The 19,660-nt window shown below is 39.7% G+C and overlaps 1 protein-coding gene across 1 annotated transcript in view; it reads right to left on the bottom strand.

Moving 5' to 3' along the window:
• Window positions 1-3,486: 3,486 nt before the first annotated feature.
• RRAS2 (RAS related 2) overlaps window positions 3,487-19,660 on the bottom strand; it is an 86,574-nt gene continuing 70,400 nt past the window's right edge. The window contains exons 5-6 of the mRNA XM_062196459.1: window positions 7,522-7,640; window positions 3,487-4,979 (exon numbers count right to left, since the gene is read on the bottom strand). Of these exons, the coding sequence (XP_062052443.1) occupies window positions 4,892-4,979; window positions 7,522-7,640 (207 nt within the window). The 3' untranslated portion in view covers window positions 3,487-4,891. The remainder of the gene's footprint in view (window positions 4,980-7,521; window positions 7,641-19,660) is intronic.

Raw genomic sequence — 19,660 nt, 5'->3', positions numbered from 1 at the left:
GCACCTCCTGTTCAGAATCCATGGCAGTTTCCCATTACATACAGAAGGGTCACGCTCCCCCAAATTCCTGCTCCCACCCCCGTGGGATCCCAGTCTGTCAATGCTGTGCCTTAGCCCAGGCCCTGCTCAGGTATTTCCCAGCCTTCCCACCACTTCCTTCTTCTCCTCTTCCCCCACACGTGCTAACAACCCATGCAGCTCCCTGGTGTTTCCTAGGAGCAATCTGTGGGGGCTGATGGCACTTTCTGCATGCTTCCCAAACTGTATCTTGGAATGTGGGGCACCAGCATTTGTTTGTGTCATCCTTAACCTGCCTCCACCAAACTCCTGCGTAACATGTAGGAAAAGCTCCCCATTTTTTCATGTCCCCAGAACAGCTAATACACACTGGCATAAAGAAATCATGCTCAAATGTTTTTAATTATAATATCTTTTTTGCTAAAACAACTTTGAAACTTTGGAAGTAGTCATTGGTTATACACCCTTAAAAAGTCATGCGATAAAAGTCTGAAGATGACCACTTGATCCATCTCTTCCTGTCAGCTATCTGTTCAATGCGATTAATATGTATGGCAATGGGGAAAGAAATAAAGCAAATCAAATAGTAATTAAAAGTTAAAAGATGAACAGACTAGAACTTGAGCATGTTCAACCTTGTCATATAAAGTTTTAAAAGCCAAATGGTAAGATAAGGGACCAATTTATATTACAAAATTCCAAAGCCCTTAACCCAGACAGTCATCAATGTAACAGGTTGAGCAGGTTGTAGAAAAACGGAATTGAAAGTTTATCGTCTTGGCACAAAAGAATTTTGAAATCCATTCAGTATTTAATGATATACATTTTCCATGAACTCTCTCAAGACCCTTCATATGCATGGATTTCAAAATTTGACACCAAAATAAATTTATTTTAATTCCACTTACCACAAAATTTTTGAAGTCCCTTCATATGTCATTAAGCACACACTGTCCAACTCTGAAACATTATAAATCTCTAAACAAACAATATAGGGATAAAACGCTTAAGACAGAAATTCAAGACCATCTGGTTCAGGAAATCCTGCTTAAGAGAATTCCATAAAGAGACATAAGAGATTCTGAAGTTGAGAATGTAACCTTCAATGTTAAATGTGCTACAGAGCAGGGCAGGCAAACCAGGCATGGTCATAACCATTCCACCATCTGTTTTCATATAGAGTAACTTTTTACAATATTAAATGGCTTTAAGTGTTTAGAATTTTATACTTTTAAACAAATGCAAAAGACTAACAGTTCATGATATGAGACTGCTATGAAACACAAATTTCAGTGTACACAAATAAAGTTTTACTGCACACAGCCACATCCACTCACTCAAGACAGTGCTTATGGCTCCCTCAGTGCTATAGTGTCAGAGTAGAGTAGTGGGGACAGAGATCATATGGCCTACAAAACTCAAGATGACATTTGCTATCTAGCCCTTTCCAGAAAAAGTTTAAAGAAAAAATGGCCCCACAGACAAGGCATATGCAAGCCATGAGACAGGCCACTCTGTGACAGAAGTTTCCAAGGCAGAGGGCTACACTTGAGGCACCTCTCATTACATGATAGGAATCAAACTGGAGAAATGTCAACTTCTAATCATGATGGAGCAGAGGGGCCCGATTTATTCCCCTACCTTACATAGATAATCAGAAAAGCAGCTAGGTTGTCTGAACAATTTTTCAGAGCGCATAGGACTACAAAGCCTGAAGGAAGAGGAACAAATAAGGTAAGCCTTAAAACAGTACCGGCTTTCGGCAGGAAAACACATTCCAGATATGCAAGGGGGATACGGGATTGCAAGTAGAGCACCAATGTTTCCCCAAGTTAAAAGACAGAGGGGGATCAGACCATCTGAAGCAAGACTAAGTTCTGGAGGGGAGAAAGCTACACAGAAAAAGAGTTCCAAAAGTATGTATAGTGTCAGTCTTTGCTCATATAAGTATTAAGATACATATGCATAAGGTGAAGAGATGAAGGTCAGGCAAAGAATGACCCAGGAGCACCAACAGAATGGTTCTTCCCCAGAGCTCATATGGGACAGTGAATTGTTTGAGTTTCCACAAGCCAAATTGCAGACCCCTAATAAAATCACTAAGGGCATTGAGTTGAAGAGCTAATCTATCCTAGAGAAAAGGCTACTTAAAACTGCAGTAAGCTTAAACACATGATTTGGAAAGAGCAAACTGAACCTCAAGTAGATTAGCTGACTACCAGAACAAAGTCCAAAATCTTCAGATGAACACAACAAATGTAAAGACCCACCAGCATAAAATACTGTAGTATTTTATGTAGTAACAATGTCCATAATCTAAACAAAACTTCCTAGACATGTGACAAAAGGTCACATGTGGAAAATGTGAACCACAACTAGAAAAAAAGCCAACAGAAGCAAATCTAAAAAAGCACAGTAAAGATGGAATCAACAAAGATGTTACAACAGCTGATAGAACCTTGTTCAAACGTGCAAAGCAGCCTTTCGTAACCAGGGTTCTGTGAGGAAAATTAAGCCTACAGAAAACTGAGTGGTATTTTCCAATTTTCCCAAGGAAGGCACACTGCTACTACCATTCTAGATATATAGGTGAGAGGTTAACTCATAACATACAACAGATAAGGTATTAGTGCTCAATTCTCTGGGAACACAGATAAGAAGAGCTTGTTTAGAGGAATACATGAACATAACAAGAAGAAAAATAGAACTATATAAAAAAAGAACCAAACAGAATATCGAGCGGGAAAAAAACCCACAAAGTTTGAAATGAAAACATATAGGATTAATAAAAAAATCAAACAACTGCAGAAGAGAGGTTTAAGAATTTGAAGATACAGCAACAGAAATAATCCAAAGTGAAGCACAGAGGAAAAAAAGGAGTACACTGAAATAACAAAATTTTCATGATTTCCCATTAAATCTGGATATTATGTAAGCAGACTCCTATCTGAAGTTACCTACAACAAACAAAAAACCCATCCATCTGAAAGTACTGCCAAGGATATACAATAGTGCTGATAATAGTACCAAATGCCACGGTGGTGATTTTACTAAAAGACTTACAAAGAAAGACAATTCCATTAGTGCGATTATATCACAAAGTACAATGTAAAATTATACAATCTTTACTAGTATTCAAATACTAATGTATTTGTGCTTTGCTCCTGCTGTTTCAGGGCTCCTCCTCAGAGGACTATGCTTGCATTCATCCCCCTCTTTCCTCTACAGCTGGTGTTCTCCCAGGAACCTTTCACGGATAAGGTTTAGAAGTGCCGACTTCAGAAAACACTACAAACACCAACCTGCTTTCCGTCAAGTTCACCTGCCAAATGATCAAGGTTGACTATTAGACTCAAACCCTAAAGCACTGTTGAGAAAAGCCATAAACCTACAAAAGTTGAGTTTTTCCTAAAACACTTTCCCTCACGAAACCACTAAAATAACAAAACGAGTGATCAAGCATCAATCTTATGATAACAGATCAATTTTAATTCTAGCACCTGAAGCTATACAAGGGTACGCTTTATAAACTTCATGGGACTGTTGTACACATTCAATAAAGTGACAACTGTGCAATACCACTTAGTATCTCAAAGTCAGGAACATACTTTTGAATTGTTTAAACACAATCCACAAAATCAAGAACAAAATCAGAAACCATCCACAGTTATACTAGTCTTCAATTAAAAGTTTTACACTTAATACTTGAGATAACAGTCAATATCTGGTAGGGGATATTGAAAGTGATTTCAGAGTCTCGTCCTGTTGCACTGTATCAGGAAGGTTTCTTGAGTGGGTGTCTGACTGGCCAAACGTGGCTACAACCAGGACCAGACCAGCAAGTAGAAGCGCTACCACAGTGTCTGGAATTTCCACTTTTTTTTCCTTTGTGAAAGTGAACAGTGAGAATTAAATACTTATCTTTACATATACACAAGGTATGCTGTGAAAGCATATTTGCTTACAAACATATAAAAATACTTGTTAACTAGTTTGATAAGAAAATAATGTATAAAAGTATATAGCAAAAACATTAATCATCTCTGACCCTGGAAAGATCAATTCCATATTTTATATTACATCAAACAAAAACAGTTTTAGTTTTTTTGAATCCCTTAACCAGAAATACTTGAAAAGGAAGACAGACAGAAATTACTCATTTTTACCCTTAGCAAGGCTCTGAAGAGTTAAATTAAAAAACCAAGAACATTGAAATGCTTGGGTCCAGAATGAGTCCCAATATTTGTCCACACAGAGTAATATTTATCTTCAAGAGTAAGAGTAGTAACAAAGACTTTCTAAGCAGTTTTTAATCCATAAATACAAGAGGCATTTGGGTATTTTGGCCACTGGAAAACAAAGGCTGTAGCATCAGTAAAGGTCTGAGATGTCTCACTTTTGTAGATTCAATTCAGTGTATTTAAGGTTAACGAAAGTTGACATCAAAATTTTTAAAGATAGGCAAAAATTCACATTAAAAAAAAACTCTCTATGTTTCTATTTAGAGTAACAGTAGGCATCATGATTCCAGAAGTTAAAAATTATTTCACAACCTATGACTTCAGCTTGGAAAAACAGCTCAGGTTCCCAAACTGATCCATCTATTAAAATCTAAGCCCTTAAAAAAAGAACGTCTGTAGACATATATTTTAAAGGAATCAGATCATCTTTGAAGCAGCCTTAGTGTTTCCTTTAAATTTGTCTGGAAATGACCATTGTATGAGCTCCACAGAAAGGATTAGCCAGCTTCTTGGTCTAAGGCTAACACGGTGATCACTCGTCTGAGGCTAGAAAGGTATTAGCACGATGTAAACTCTAAGGAAAGAACATGAGGGCTTTTCCTGGCAGTCGGTAGCTAAAACTCAAGGGACTCTTAGAAAATGACACAATGGCAGCCTTTCTTGTCTTTTTCTTTCCGAGTTGGTTCCGGTGAAGGAGGACATTCTTGCTCTTGAAATTTCCTGTAAAACAAAATATCTAAATATAATCACCTTCTAGCTAAGCTACTATTAAAACAGAAAGATTATTTTTGAACAAGTCTAGTTTAAGTACATATGCTTTTCGATATTAAACATCAACTAGGTATCAAAGCGCATCTTCAGGGGTGGGGGAAGCACAAACTGCTTCAACACCCACATGAGCAGAGCTGCCTGAGCTACCTGAATGGGCCAGTCCTAAATCAGCTAACATGCTGGGCTCAGTAACCGCTAAGTTCCCTTCCCAATTTCAAATTCCATGGCTCCACACTATGCTGCAGAATAAACATCTAGCACCACAGCGCAACATAAAGTTTCTCTTACAAAATATGCATTTCTTACCCCTGTTCTGATTGTTAAAGTCAGTATCAGACAAGTTAGTTGGCCTCTGTGCCTGTTTTTTAGAAGGGTATAATAAAAGCCTACCTTTCACAGTTGTTCTCATGATTAAAGAAGATTCTGTGGCATTTAAATACATCTAATAGTGCCTAAAAATCAAAACCCTTAAAAAAAGAATGTGTCGTAAACATATGTTTTGAAGAAATCAGATAATCTTTGAAGCAATCTTAGTGTTTCCTTTACGTTTGTCTGAAAATGACTACTGTGTTGGCTTCACAAACTGACCTCCTCTATCCTCCCTCATTCATGATGGACTGATAGGTAAGGACAGATCCTGAGAGTCAAAAAGACATTTCCAAAAGATAAGACTAAGTGGTTTAAGAAGGCACTGATTCGGGGCCAAAACTGTGACCTAGTTCACTAAGCCTTTACCTGCGATGCCAGCATCCCAGCTGTTCCTCTTACAATTGAGCTCTAGGCCATGGCCTGGGAAAGCAGTAGAAGATGGCCCAAGTGCTTTGGCCCTTGCAACCTCATGGGAGACATGGAAGAAGCTCCTGGCTCCTGGCTCCTAATTGGCCCAGCTCTGGCTGTTGCAGCCATTTGGGGAGTGAACCAGCGGATGGAAGACCTTTCTCTCTCTCCCTCTCTCTGTCTGTAACTCTACCTCTCAAATAAATAATCTTAAAAAAAAAAAAAAGGCACTGGTCCATCAGCTGTTGAACACTAACATGGAATGGGGGTGAATGGGAGTGAGGGCAAAGTAAAGTTCATCTACTATAAAAGTTTTCATCTTCACTAGTGTTCAGTGTACAAATCTGTGGCAATAAGTACATTCACACTGCTGTACAAGCATTGCCAGAACTTTTTCATTTTGCAAAACTGAAACTCTACCTATCATACAATATTGAGAAACTGCTAAACACCAAAAAAGTATAATCTTCTTGTGTTTTCCTCCACAAAGAAAACGCCCTGGTAAACAACTAACAAGTACTAGAAGCCCGTAACTGGGTGTCAATTTACTTTAGACACAATAAACAAGATCCTACTCCACAGTCCTGTCAACCTAACTCACAGTGAAACCAAACAGATGGAGAGGGCAGAAGGTGAAGTGGAGGCCAAGGCAGTCAGACTCAAAATAATCTAATGAAACTCCACCTACTAAACAAGTTCATCTTTCTCACATGCAGACAAATATAGGAACTCTAGCAGACCTCACCTGCCACCTCAAGCTTCTGGGCATCCGTTAACACTTTCAAAACCACAGGGACCTCCTTGACCACCTACCAGAAAAGCCCCCTGGTTTATTCTCTGCCTTGGAAGGAGTTGGGTATGGAGCAAAGCTAGGAGCACAGGATCTGGAATCAGAGATTTTAGATTCAGGCCCCAGCTTTGATATGGTATGTCTAAACCTTTTTTTCCTTTTTTTTTTTTTTTTTTTTTTTTTTTTAAATTTGGGAGGCAAACAGAAAGAGAGTAAGCCCCACCTACTGATTCACTCCCCAAGGTCTGCAGTGGGGCAGGGGGTTTGACAAAGCCAGGACTTCAATCCAGATCTCCCACATAGTGGCAAGGACCCAACTACTTGAGCCATCACCTGCTGTCTCCCAGGAGATACATTAGTAGGATGCTGTAATTGGAAGCAAAGCCAAGACTGGAACCCAGGTACTCCAATATGGGATGCAGGCATCCAGATTCACATCTAAACTACAGGTCAAATGCCCGCCCCCTAGTATGTCTAAACCTTGAGCAAGTTATTTAACTTCTCTGTATCTCCATTTTTTCATCTGAAAGCAAGGACCAAAAAAAGTATTTAGCTTACTGATCTGTGGTGAGGATTACATATAACAATACATGGAAGCATTTAGCAAAGTAGCCGAGAAATATCTGGCGACTATTCAAATGTTCACTGCTGTCGTCATCCTTTCCACACCACCACCTTCACAAGCTGCATGTATTCTTTTCAAAAATCCCTACACGTACTTTCTATTTCAACATGATTAAAATTTATATACTTGAAGTGCATAAAATATAATGTGCTTAATCAAAATTTTTAACACACATTAAGATAAAATTTTAATACCATGTACCCCAGCAAGAAATCACTCCTACATACAATTGTCTCTTTCTTACCAGAAACATTTACTGATAATGTATTAAATACACTTCTAGAATGTGTTTTGCTTACCTTATAACCCGAACAAGTTCATGGAAAGCTTGATCTACATTCATTCTGATCTTTGCTGAGGCTTCCATGTATGTTACCTTAAGCTGCCTCGCTAACTGCTGTCCTTCTTCCTGTGTGACCTGAAATTCAAGAGTCATGTTTAAGGGTGGCGTAGGAACAATTACATTTGCTCCATCTAATCCTTGCTACAGGCTGTGCTGATAATCCAGACAGGAGCCCTGGCCATTTTATCCTAAAATGAACCAACAGACCTAATGGTTCAGTGCAAACTGAAGTCCGCCTCTGTGCAGAAAACAAAAAACGGATACATTTGTTATAAAAATACTGCCATACAACAAGATTCCAGTCCAGCAGCTACACAAAAAGTTACTAAATCTAACAGGCATGTATCATGGGAAAGGAAAGTATGAAGTATTGTGAGAGTGTTTCACCGTGTCAGTGGAGTTAGGGAAAGCTTTCCCCAAAGAGGTGATATCTAAGCTAAGAACTAAACAAAGAGTACGGGGTTAGGGACGGGGGTGTCTCTGACAGAGACTGAAATAGCACATGAGGGGTCCAGACTGAGAATCAACTTTGCAAGTCATGGGAACACAAAGAAGCCTGATATGGCTGCAACATAGCAAGAAAATGCAGAGGCGAGGGCAGAGAAGAGTACAAGCTTCAGAGGCCACTGAGCCATTCTACTGTTCCATTTCCCAATCATAAGTATGTGAGAAAAATGAACTATGAATTATGAATAGGATCACAGGCTCTCACAATGCCTAATGTTTGCAGGTGAAGGGAGTTAGGCAAGAAAGCGGCCACAGCTGAGGCATAAAATGGTAGCCAGAGTAAGATTATTTATTGAATATAAACAAACACCTTACATATTTTAAATACAAAAGATTTGAATGGTGATACTATTTTTATTTTTGGGTAAAAAGAATAGAAATTCTAGGAACCTATTAGTCATAAAGAACTACAGTCTTTTGTTTTGTTTTGTTTTTTGACAGGCAGAGTTAGACAGTGAGAGACAGAGACAGAGAGAAAGGTCTTCCTTTTCCGTTGGTTCACCCCCGAATTGGCCGCCACAGCCGGAGCGCTGCGGCCGGCATGCTGCACCAATCCGAAGCCAGGAGCCAGGTGCTTATCCTGGTCTCCCATGTGGGTGTAGGGCCCAAGCACTTGGGCCATCCTCCACTGCCTTCCCGGGCCATAGCAGAGAGCTGGACTGGAAGAGGAGCAACTGGGACAGAATCCAGTGCCCCAACCGGGACTAGAACCCAGGGTGCTGGCGCCACAGGCGGAGGATTAGCCCAGTGAACTGTGGTGCCGGCCAAAGAACTGCAGTCTTAGGGCCAGTGCTTAGGGCCACTGCCTGCAGTGCCTGCATCCCACATGGGCACTGGTTCAAGTCCCAGCTGCTGCACTTCCAATCCAGCTCTCTGCTATGGCCTGGGAAAGCAGTAGAAGATGGCCCAAGTCTTTGAGCCCCTGCACCCGCTGGGAGACCTGGGAGAAGCTTCTGGCTTCAGATTGGTACAGCTCAGGCTGTTGTGGCCATGTGGGGAGTGAACCAGTGGATGGAAGACACCTCTCCCTCCGTCTCTCCTCTCACTGTGTAACTTTGACTTTCAAATAAATAAATAAATCTTTAAAAAAAAAAAAAAAAGAAGAAGAAGAAGAACCACCACCACATTCTTCTGGCCATTTTTCAATGTAAATTTTTTCAAAAAATTTAGTCACTGAAAAAACAGAGTGACAGAGAAAGACAGAGCTCTTCCATCTGCTAGTTCATTCTCCAAATGGTCACAACAGCTAGGGTTGGGCTACATCAAAGCCAAGAGCCAAGAATTCCATCCAGGTCTCCCACGTGCATGGGAGGAACCCAAGGAGGTAAGCCATCTTACGTTGCTCCCCCAGGCGCATTAGCAGGAAGGTGGATCAGAAGCAAATCAGCTGGAACTCCAACCAGTATCCCCACAGAGATGCTGGTGTCATAAGTAGTGGCTTAATCCACTGTGCCACACCACCCATCCCCCAATATAAATCTTTTACACTTCGAAAACAAGATCACACTTTTTGTATATTTATCTTATACCACAGAAACATTCTAAATGTTCTAAAATCATTTATCTAGTTCTTCTGTAAAATTCCACAATCATGTCATCTGCTAACAAAGACAGCTTCATGTCTTCCTTTTTGGCATGAATGTCTCTTCTGGCCTTCCTACAACCGCCAGCACAATGACAGAAGCGGTGGTGAGAGGTATGGTGGGTTTCTTTTTTTTTTTTTTTTTTTTTTTGACAGGCAGAGTGGACAGTGAGAGAGAGAGAGACATAGAGAAAGGTCTTCCTTTGCCGTTGGTTCACCCTCTAATGGCCGCCGCGGTAGCGCGCTGCGGCCGGCGCACCGCGCTGTTCCGATGGCAGGAGCCAGGTGCTTATCCTGGTCTCCCATGGGGTGCAGAGCCCAAGCACTTGGGCCATCCTCCACTGCACTCCCTGGCCACAGCAGAGAGCTGGCCTGGAAGAGGGGCAACCGGGACAGAATCTGGTGCCCCGACCGGGACTAGAACCCGGTGTGCCGGCGCCGCAAGGCGGAGGATTAGCCTGTTGAGCCACGGCGCCGGCCTTTTTTTTTTTTTTTTTAAGAATTATTTTATTTACTTGAAAGTCAGAGTTACACAGAGAAAGAAAGAAAGAGGCAGAGAGAGAGAGTCTTCCATTCCGCTGGATCACTCCCCAAATAAATGACTGCAAAGGCCAGAGCTGAGTTGATCCGAAGCCAGGAGCCAGGAGCTTCTTCCAAGTCTCCCACGTGGGTGCAGGGGCCCAAGGACTTGGGCCATCTTCTACTGTTTTCCCAGGCCATAGCAGAGAACTAGATCGGAAAAAGAGCAGCCGGGACACGAACCAGCGCCCATATGGGATGCTGGCGCTGCAGGCTGGGGCTTTAACCGCTGCGCCACAGCACTGACCCCAAGGTATGGTGTTTCTTTTTAGAAAAGTCTGTTAACATGATGAATTATATTGAGTTGTTTTTTAATTGTTAAGCAAACATGTGCTCCTGGAATAACCTCCACTTGAAGAATGCATTGTCTTTTTCATATTTGGTTAAATTCTATTAACTAACATTTTATTAAGAATTCTTATACCTAAGTTTAAAAGAAATACAAACTGTACTTTTAGTGCATCTTTGGTTTGGTTTTCAAGGCAAGGTTAGCTTCACATAATGAGTTTCAAAAAATTCCCTTCAAGTCGAGAAAAGCTTATCTTAAATTCTGGTATAATTTACTAGTGAATCTAAGAGGGCCTGGAGTTTTCTTGAGCTTTTATAACAAATTATTAACAGATACAGTACTATTCAGGTTATCTGCCTTTTTTCAACTAAACGTTGGTAGACTTGTGCCTTTCAGGGAAGATGTTCATTTTATTTATCTTGTTGAAATTACTGGTGTAAAAGTTGTTCCTAACATTGTCTTTTAAACATCTATAAGATCTGATATGATGAACCTCTCATTCCAGGTATCTTCTCTTTTTTTAACTGATCATTCTGGCTACAGGCTTGCAGTCTGATCTTCTAAAAGACTGTCTTTGGTTTTTATTTTTATTTTTTGGTTTTCCTATTTTCAATTTCATTGGTTTCCGTTCTTACCTTTAGTATTTCCCTTCTATTAACTATAGTTTTGATTTGCTGTTTCTTTTTCTTCTTGTTTCTTAAGGCAGAAGCTAAAATCATGAAATTGAAGCCTTTTTTTCTAATACAAGTATTTAGTACCATAGATTTCTTTATCCATACTACTTTAGCATGCATTTTAATTTTCATTCAGTCCCTAATACTGTGTAATCTCCATCTTGAGTTTTGTCTTCAACCAAAGGGTTAAATCAGAAATATGTTCATTTTCCAATATTTAGAGATTTCCTAAATGTTTTGATTATTAATTTCCAATTTACTTCTATTATTATCAGAGACTATGCATCGTCTGACTGAAATCCTTTTAAGTCTGTTGAGGCTTGTCCTATAATCCATCCTCATGTCAAAACAAAATGTATTCTGTTGTTGGGAGGTATGTTCATTAAATGTCAACTAGGATAAGTTGTTTGATAGCGTTATTCAAATCATCCTTCTCCTGATTGATTTTCCTTCTGCTTCCCTATCAGTTACTGAGAGGGGTGCTGAAGTCTCTGACCACAAGTGTGAACCTCTCTCTCCTTGCAGTTCTTTGAACTCTTGCTTCACGCTGTTGTCAAAGACGGGAACACTACGGACTGCCATGTCCTCTTGATGAACTGCTCTCTTTATCACAGGGAAACAGCCCTCCTTACCTCTAGCAATACTCCGCACTCTGAAACCTACTTCACTGTAGCAACTAGATTTTCACAATTGTTAGCATGGTATATCTTATCTAATTCCTTTACTTTTAACCTATTAGTGTCTCTAAATTTCAAAGTTTTTTGTAGGGGCTTGCTTTTTTGTTTTTTTTTTTTAAATCCAACTTGACATCTTCCTTTTAACTGAGGTGTTCACATAGTTAACATTTGTAATTATTGATACATTTAAGTTTTCTTGCGATCTGTTTCCTATCCCTCCCATCTGTTCTTTGTTCTATTTATCCTCTTTTTCTGGTTTCTTTTGGGTGAACTGAATTTTGAGTTTTTTTAAATGATTCCACTTGATCTCCTTTATTGGCTTATTAACTGTTATGTCATTTTAGTGGTTGCTTTAGAGTGTGTATTATACATTTAACTCAGCAAATTAAAATACTATCAACAGTATATTTCTTACCTCACAATATTTTTGCTTTACATATTCAATTGTTTTTTCAAGAGATTTAAATAACAATAAAAGCAACTTACATTTACTTACAAATTACCATTTTCAGCATTCTTCATTCCTTTGTGTAGATTCAAGTTTTTATTTGGTATCATTCTACTACCCAAAGACTTTTTTCCCCCTTTCTTAAAATGGAAGTCTGCTAATAATGAACTCTTTTACTTTTAAATGTTTGGGGAAAGCCTGCATTTCACCTTCATTTTTGCAATAGATTTAGTTTTAGTCTGAGTACTGAATTCTAGATTTGATAGTTTTTGTTTCCTGTACTTAAAAGATGTTACACCTCTATCCTGGTTTGCACTGTGTCCAGTGATGACTACTCCATCCTTATCTTTGTTCCTCTCTGGGTTTTTCCCCTGCCAGTTTCTCAGCATTCTTCCCATCACTAGTTTTAAGCACTTTCAGTACGATAGGACTTGGAGTAATTTTTTCCTTTATATATCTTTGCCAGAGTTTGTTGAGCTTTGCAGATGTGTGTATTAATAATTTTCATCAGCTTTAGAAATTTTTAGTAATTACTTCTGTTAATCCTGTCTAGTACATTTTTCATCTCATTGTAGGTTTAATTTCTTTATTTCTTTTTTTTTTTTTTTTTTTTTTTTTTTTACAGGCAGAGTGGATAGTGAGAGAGAGAGAGAGAGAGACAGAGAGAAAGGTCTTCCTTTTGCCATTGGTTCACCCTCCAATGGCCGCTGCGGCCGGCGCATCTCGCTGATCCGAAGCCAGGAGCCAGGTGCTTCCTCCTGGTCTCCCATGCAGGTGCAGGGCCCAAGCACTTGGGCCATAGCAGAGAGCTGGCCTGGAAGAGGGGCAACAGGGATAGAATCCGGTGCCCCAACCGGGACTAGAACCTGGTGTGCCGGCGCCGCAAGGCGGAGGATTAGCCTGTTAAGCCACGGCGCCGGCCAGGTTTAATTTCTAAAACTGATTTGGATTTTAATTTCTAAAGTCTGATTTTAATTTCTGAAGTCTGATTTGAATCTTTTTACATTCTCCACATTTCTTCTACTTAACACAGAATTTTCTTCAGCTTCTTGAATTCATGGAATATTATTAAAATAACTTTTTTTTAAAAGATTTATTTTTTTTATTTGAAAGTCAGAGTCACACAGAGAGAGGAGAGGCAGAGAGAGAGAGATCTTCCATCCACTGTTTCACTCCCCAATTGGCCGCAACGGCTGGAGCTGCATCAGTCCAAAACCAGGAGCCAAGAGCTTCTTCCTAGAGCACCAGGACTCGAACCGGCACAAATATGAGATGCCAGTGCTTCAGGCCAAGGCGTTAACCCACTGCACCACAGCGCTGGCCCTGGAATAACTGTTTTAATAACATTCTATCATCTCTGACTCTGTTGAGTCTGTTTCTATTAACTGATCTGTCTTGTCCTTATAAATCATATTTCCCTGCTTCTTTATATTCCTGGTAATTTTTGAGTAGATAACTAGGACTTTTACCTATTACAGATACTGGATATTTTATACTCCCAGACATATCATTGAGCTTACTCCTAGGATCCAGTTAAGTAATTTGGGAACAGTTTGATCCCTTCAGTTTAGATTTTGTTATAGAGTGCCAGAATAGCATTTAGTCTAGTGCTAATTTGCCTCACTACTGGGATAAAATCCTTCAGAGCATATTATCTAATACCCCCAAAAATATGAAGTTTTCTGATTGCCCAACATATGAATTATTCCTGGCCCCCATGAGTTGAAGGCATTATTCTCTCTCTAATCTTTTCAGGTTGTTTGTTCTCCAAATTTAATAATCCATCCCCAAAATGCAGCAACACTCAATATAGTATCTTTATTACTTTAATGAATACACATCCAGTGATTACTTTATAACAGTTTGCCCCTGTGTTACATTCCAACAGTGCAGAGGGCAAATTCCATATAGCACTGCTATAATCAAGTTTATGTAACTTTTAAATTTACCTGGCCTCGCTTCAAAATAATATATGTACCATAAGGTCTATGGGTTTGAAATATAAATCAATCAAATTATGCAAGCAATTAGCAGTAAGGAAGGAAGCCAAGTAAGAGAAAGCTTCACAGAGCCACCAACTGAGAAAGACAATCCCTATTTTAAGAAAACTTGAAGTGGTAAATTCCTTCCTATAAAAACACCCCCATGTTGTCACAAATTCTGTTTCTTCTTCCTGGGATGTCATCCCTTCCCTCTCAACTCTATACTCTCAATTTCTCTCTTATTAATTTTCCCTAAGATTCAAACAGTTAGAAACTTCCTCCTAGTGTTGACGTTTTATAGTAAGAACTTTGTCATGGCTCCCATCACAGTCTATGGTTACCACTGCAAAAGCTCTTAATATATCACACTGCAATTTTGGGTTTTGTTCTCATCTGCCAACCATCTCGAGATGGCTTCTGAGGCTGGAAGTAAAGCAGATTTGTCTTGATGTACCCAGGGCTAAGAAGAGCACATAGCAAGCAGTTGACTAAATAAACATGTGTTAAGTAAAAGGAATATGGCCAATTTAAATAACTACATCCTGAAATAAAATATAAAGTAAAAATAGGTAGGTCAATTTCACTAAATTATTAATTAATATAAATTTGATTTGGGGAGGGAAAAATGTATCCTCAAGTTTTACTACTTGTCTTTCAGGTCAATTATTCCTCAGAAAGGTACCTCCTCTTACTCTGTCATGTACAGTGTACTGAGAAGGAGGAATGACAAATAACTCATCTTCACAGATAGTTCAAGTTAAGAAAAATTAATGCATTCATGGCTGGATAATAAAACAATCCCTTTGCTAAGGTTGTTTACATGTTTCATTTAAGTATTTTTAAAGCACAGTTTCACATCACTTTCTTCCAGGAATCAAGGTCAACAGTTTGTACGAACATTTCTGGTCAAGAGATCTCTAACCACATGTAAAGCTGCTTTTGAGCTCACTGATATAGCACATTTTTAATTAACAAGTAGAAATAGCACTGCTTCAACCAAAACAAACAAGAAAGACAACACAGAACAGAACCACAGCACTGTGAAGCTAGAAGTCAGAAGATCAGAAGCTATACAAATAAGTATTTCCTAGAGGTTTCTGAACCAAAGAAACTGATAAAGATGATACCAAATATACCAAACCTCATCTACTGAATATTCTTTTTTTTTCCCTGAATATTCTGACATGGTAGTTTTGAGTCCTGTCCAGAAATACTTTGTTTTAAACATCAAGGTGAATCTGATGGAACAAATCCACAGACCAGGTATAGGAACTTCCAAATGAGACTCAGGTAAAGGGCACATAAATATTAGCAGAAATCCACAATAATAGCTTAGCTAGTACCATATATTTCTAAATAGAGAAGGAAAACATGGGAATAAAAGCAATTATATTCAAGCAAACTGGATTCATGGGAATAAACTAGAATACTTGTAACACTCTTAGGAATATGTCAGTTAATAAAATTTACAGAAGCAAAATTTGTTTTCAAAAACACCTACTAAGTAAAAAGAATCATCTCATTAACATCACATCTTATACACAGATGCCTAGATTCATCCATTCAACAAATATTTATTGAGCACATACCTTTGTTCTATATGCTAAGGGTAAAACATGAACAAAACTGACCAGTCCACACTGAGAAGTGTTCATGGCACCTACATTCAATGTTTTACAAATCTTTAAGATGCACAAAGACATAAACAGATAAGGCTGGAGGACTCTATGTTATCTGAGAGAGGATTCCTTTTCATAGGAGGCTGTTTGGGGGCACACTGTGGTCCAGGTACTGACAGAAGTGGGTGGTTATACTTGGTATCTATCATTATAAGTATAAGGAGTTTCTTCTTCCAACTAGTGCTGGTCATTGGCATGTGAGCAACTAACAGGAGGAAAGGAGAGTGGCAGTAAAGAAGAGAGAGAAAGGTAGAAAAAATAAAAAGGCAAAAAAAACAGCTGATTTCCAGACAGGACTGACAAGGATAAGGAACGTGACATAAATATACTATGAAATCCACACACCAAGTCCACATTCTAATGTATAAGATTTCAGAATCAATGTGCTGTCATATTTATCTACTTTCATATTTCAGCAAGAGGAAGCAAACCATTTGCCTCTATTTTCTTCCTACATCTTTGACAAGATAAACAAAATAATCCAAGTATCTCTAAGGGCACAAATGGTTGATAACACGAACCAACCGTTCAAATTTTACAGATCTCTCTTTATTGAATACAAACTTCAGGGACTTTTGTCTACTGTATCATCAGAGCCCAGGAAAGGTTCAACATTCAGTAAATCTTAAATATTCAATCATAATATTGAATATCCAGTATTCAATAAATACTGGATAAATGGCTGGAAGGAATAAAGAAGTCCACAGAGAAATGGAAGTCAAAAGGAAGGAAGCAGAGCCTTTACAGACTGCTCCCTGCCTTTGACGGGGTTCAGAATCTCGGAAGCCAGTGGTAGGTACACCCAGGGATCACCCACAAATTCAAAGAACAAAAGAAACTGGCCAGGGGTGGGCATCTGGCACAGTGGTGGGGATGTCACTTGGGACACCTGCATTGCATGTCAAAGTGCTTAGGTAATGGTCTTGGGTCCACCTCCGATTCCAGTTCCCTACTAATATGCAGCCTGGCAGGCAGCAGGTGAAAGTCTGAATGCTTGGGTCCATGCCCCTGGCACACACATCAGAGCTCCAGATGGGGTTCCAAGCTCCTGGCTTCAGCCTGGCCCAGATCAGTTATTGTGGGCATTTGGGGAGTGGACAGAAGATCTCAGTTTATCTGTTTGTCTACCTCTTTCGCCATACCTTTCAAATAAAAGTATATAAATAAAAATCTTAAAAAGAGGAACTGGCTAGAAGTGAACAAAGTCCAAAGGATCACATTGAAGACAAAGGCAGAAAAGAACAAGCTGGGTCAGCAACTCAGAGCAATCCAGACTGGTTACTGAGTAAGAACTTAGGACCAGGGGCAGGTGCAGTGGCATAGCGGGTTAAGCCATCGCCTGCAGTGTTGGCATCCCATATGGGCACCAGTTTGAGTCCCGGCTGCTCTACTTCTGATCTAACACCCTGCTGATAGCCTGGGAAAAGCAGCAGAGGATGGCTCAAATGCTTGGGCCCTGCACCCATGTGGGAGACCTAGAAGAAGCTCCTGGTTCTTAGATTAGTCTGACCCAGCCATGGCCGCTGCAGCCATCTGCAAAGTAAACTAGCAAATAGAAGACTTTCCTTCTCTCTTTCTCTCTCTCTCTCTCTCTCTCTCTCTCTCTGCCTCTCCCTCTCTGTAACTCCACCTTTCAAATAAATAAGTAAACCTTTAAAAATAATAACTTAGGACCAAATATAAAACACCTCTAAGCAGGGGGAAAAGCTTTTACTAGACCACGCCTGTGGCCTATCTGGGTTGAGTTGACAGTGCAAAAGAAGGTGCTAGGACATTAAGGAACATCACTTTTACTTCCAAAGAGACTTTAAAAAGGTACACATCTTTAGTATAGCATCTCAATTTCAGATGTATTGAGTATGCTCCTCAACCCTTGGAGGTAAGGCATGCTTGTATACCCTAAGATTAGAGGAGTGCAATCTGGAGCCATGAAACACTCTAGAAGGATGGGGAGATGAAGAGAAGCCTTTATGAGACATTGGGGAGGAGGCAGGAAGAGTGGGGAATAGAATCTCAGAATCAAGAAAAGAAACTGTTTCAAAAGGAGAGTGATCACTGTGTCAAATGTTACTGACATTTACGTAAGTGATGACCTTGACCATGGCACTGAGTGTCTGATGCCAGTACATGCAAGAGCAGCAGGAAAATGAGTTTAAGAAGTTTTGCTACTGAGGGAGCAGAAAAAAATGTAAGGGGAATGTAAGATTAAACATTTTTGCTGCATTTATTTTTTGTTTCAATGAGAGACACTGTAAGATGTTGCATGCTGATGGGCAGGATCATGCAGGTGGGAAATAACAACTCAAATGGAACAACTGCTGCAATGATGTCCACAAGTAAGTGAAAAGAAGTGAGAGCCAGTGCCTAGTAGAGAGGCTGTTCTTATTAGGTGACGTTTATCCATGTAAGTAGAAGACAGACTTGATGGGGTATGTGTGCCCTTGGGTTAGTAAAAGTGTAGGTGGGAACGTGTAGAAATTTCTCAGTGAAATAGGAAAATATTGCTCATCGGCTAAGAAAGAGGAGGAGGGGAAGAAATATATATTAGCTTGAAGAATAAAAACGTAAGCGTGGGCTGCTATTGTGTAGCAGGCTGGGAATCGGCATCTCATATTGGAGCGCCAATTAAGAGTCCCACTTGCTCTGCTTTTGATCCAGCTCCCAGGTAATGAGCCTGGGAAGGCAGTGGAAGATGGTCCAAGTACTTGGGCCCTTCCACCCATGTGGAAGAGTTGGATGGAGTTCCAGGCTCCTGGCTTTCGCCTGGCCAGCTCCAGGCACTACAGCCATTTGGGGAGTGAATCAGTGGATGGAAAATCTCTGTCTCTCCTCATCTGTCACTCTACTTTTCAAATTAATAAATAATCTTTTAGACTTGGAAAAAAATGTAAGCAGTAACTATCCAAATAAGTGGGAAATGAATAGACCAGGGAAATATAGCAGGGCTTTCATTCCACACTAAAAGCCCACATAAGGTTAGTGGTCCTAACTGAGAGCAGTCAACATTCCCAAGTGCAGGTGCAAAGGAACACAGAAAAGAGAAAACAGACAAGGTAAAGGGAGGAATAAAATGCTTCAGCAAATAAGCTCTATATAAATAAGCAGAAAATTGAGTAATCACAATTCAGCCTCTTGTTTTTCTCCTTTGGATATACATCTGAGCTTTCTGGTGTACATATGATGTATATCTATGCGTACAGTTTAGGGAGGAAAATCAACACAAAAGAATTTACTCTAAGCTAATAGCACATATCTTTCAAGTGATGAATGTATATAAGATAAATTTCCTGTATTGTTCCTCCCACCTTTTTTATTCTTATCTAATATTTTTATTTAAAAAAAAAAAAACTTACATGAAATTATTTATTTATTTGAAAGGCAGAGCAACAGAGAGAGAAGAGACAGAGATCCTCTCTCCATCAGTCCACTCCCCAAATGGCCACAACAGCAGGGTTTGATCCAGAGCAAAGACAGGAACTCCACTCTAGTCTCCCATATAGGTAGGTGGCAAGGCCCAAGTACTTGGGCCACCTTCTGTTGCCTCCTGAGCCCATTAGCAGGAAGCCGGCTCTGAAGTAAAGCACTGTGATATTGGCTGCCAGTATTACAATCAGTGACTTAACTCTGTATTATAACACCCAGCCCCACATGAAAAAACTCAGAATCCTGTGGTTTACA

The sequence above is a fragment of the Lepus europaeus genome, chromosome 7 (genome assembly GCF_033115175.1).
Source record: "Lepus europaeus isolate LE1 chromosome 7, mLepTim1.pri, whole genome shotgun sequence".
NCBI classification, from domain to species: Eukaryota; Metazoa; Chordata; class Mammalia; order Lagomorpha; family Leporidae; genus Lepus; species Lepus europaeus.
Note: the sequence above shows the minus strand (reverse complement) of the source record. Positions and strands in the feature narration are given on the sequence as shown.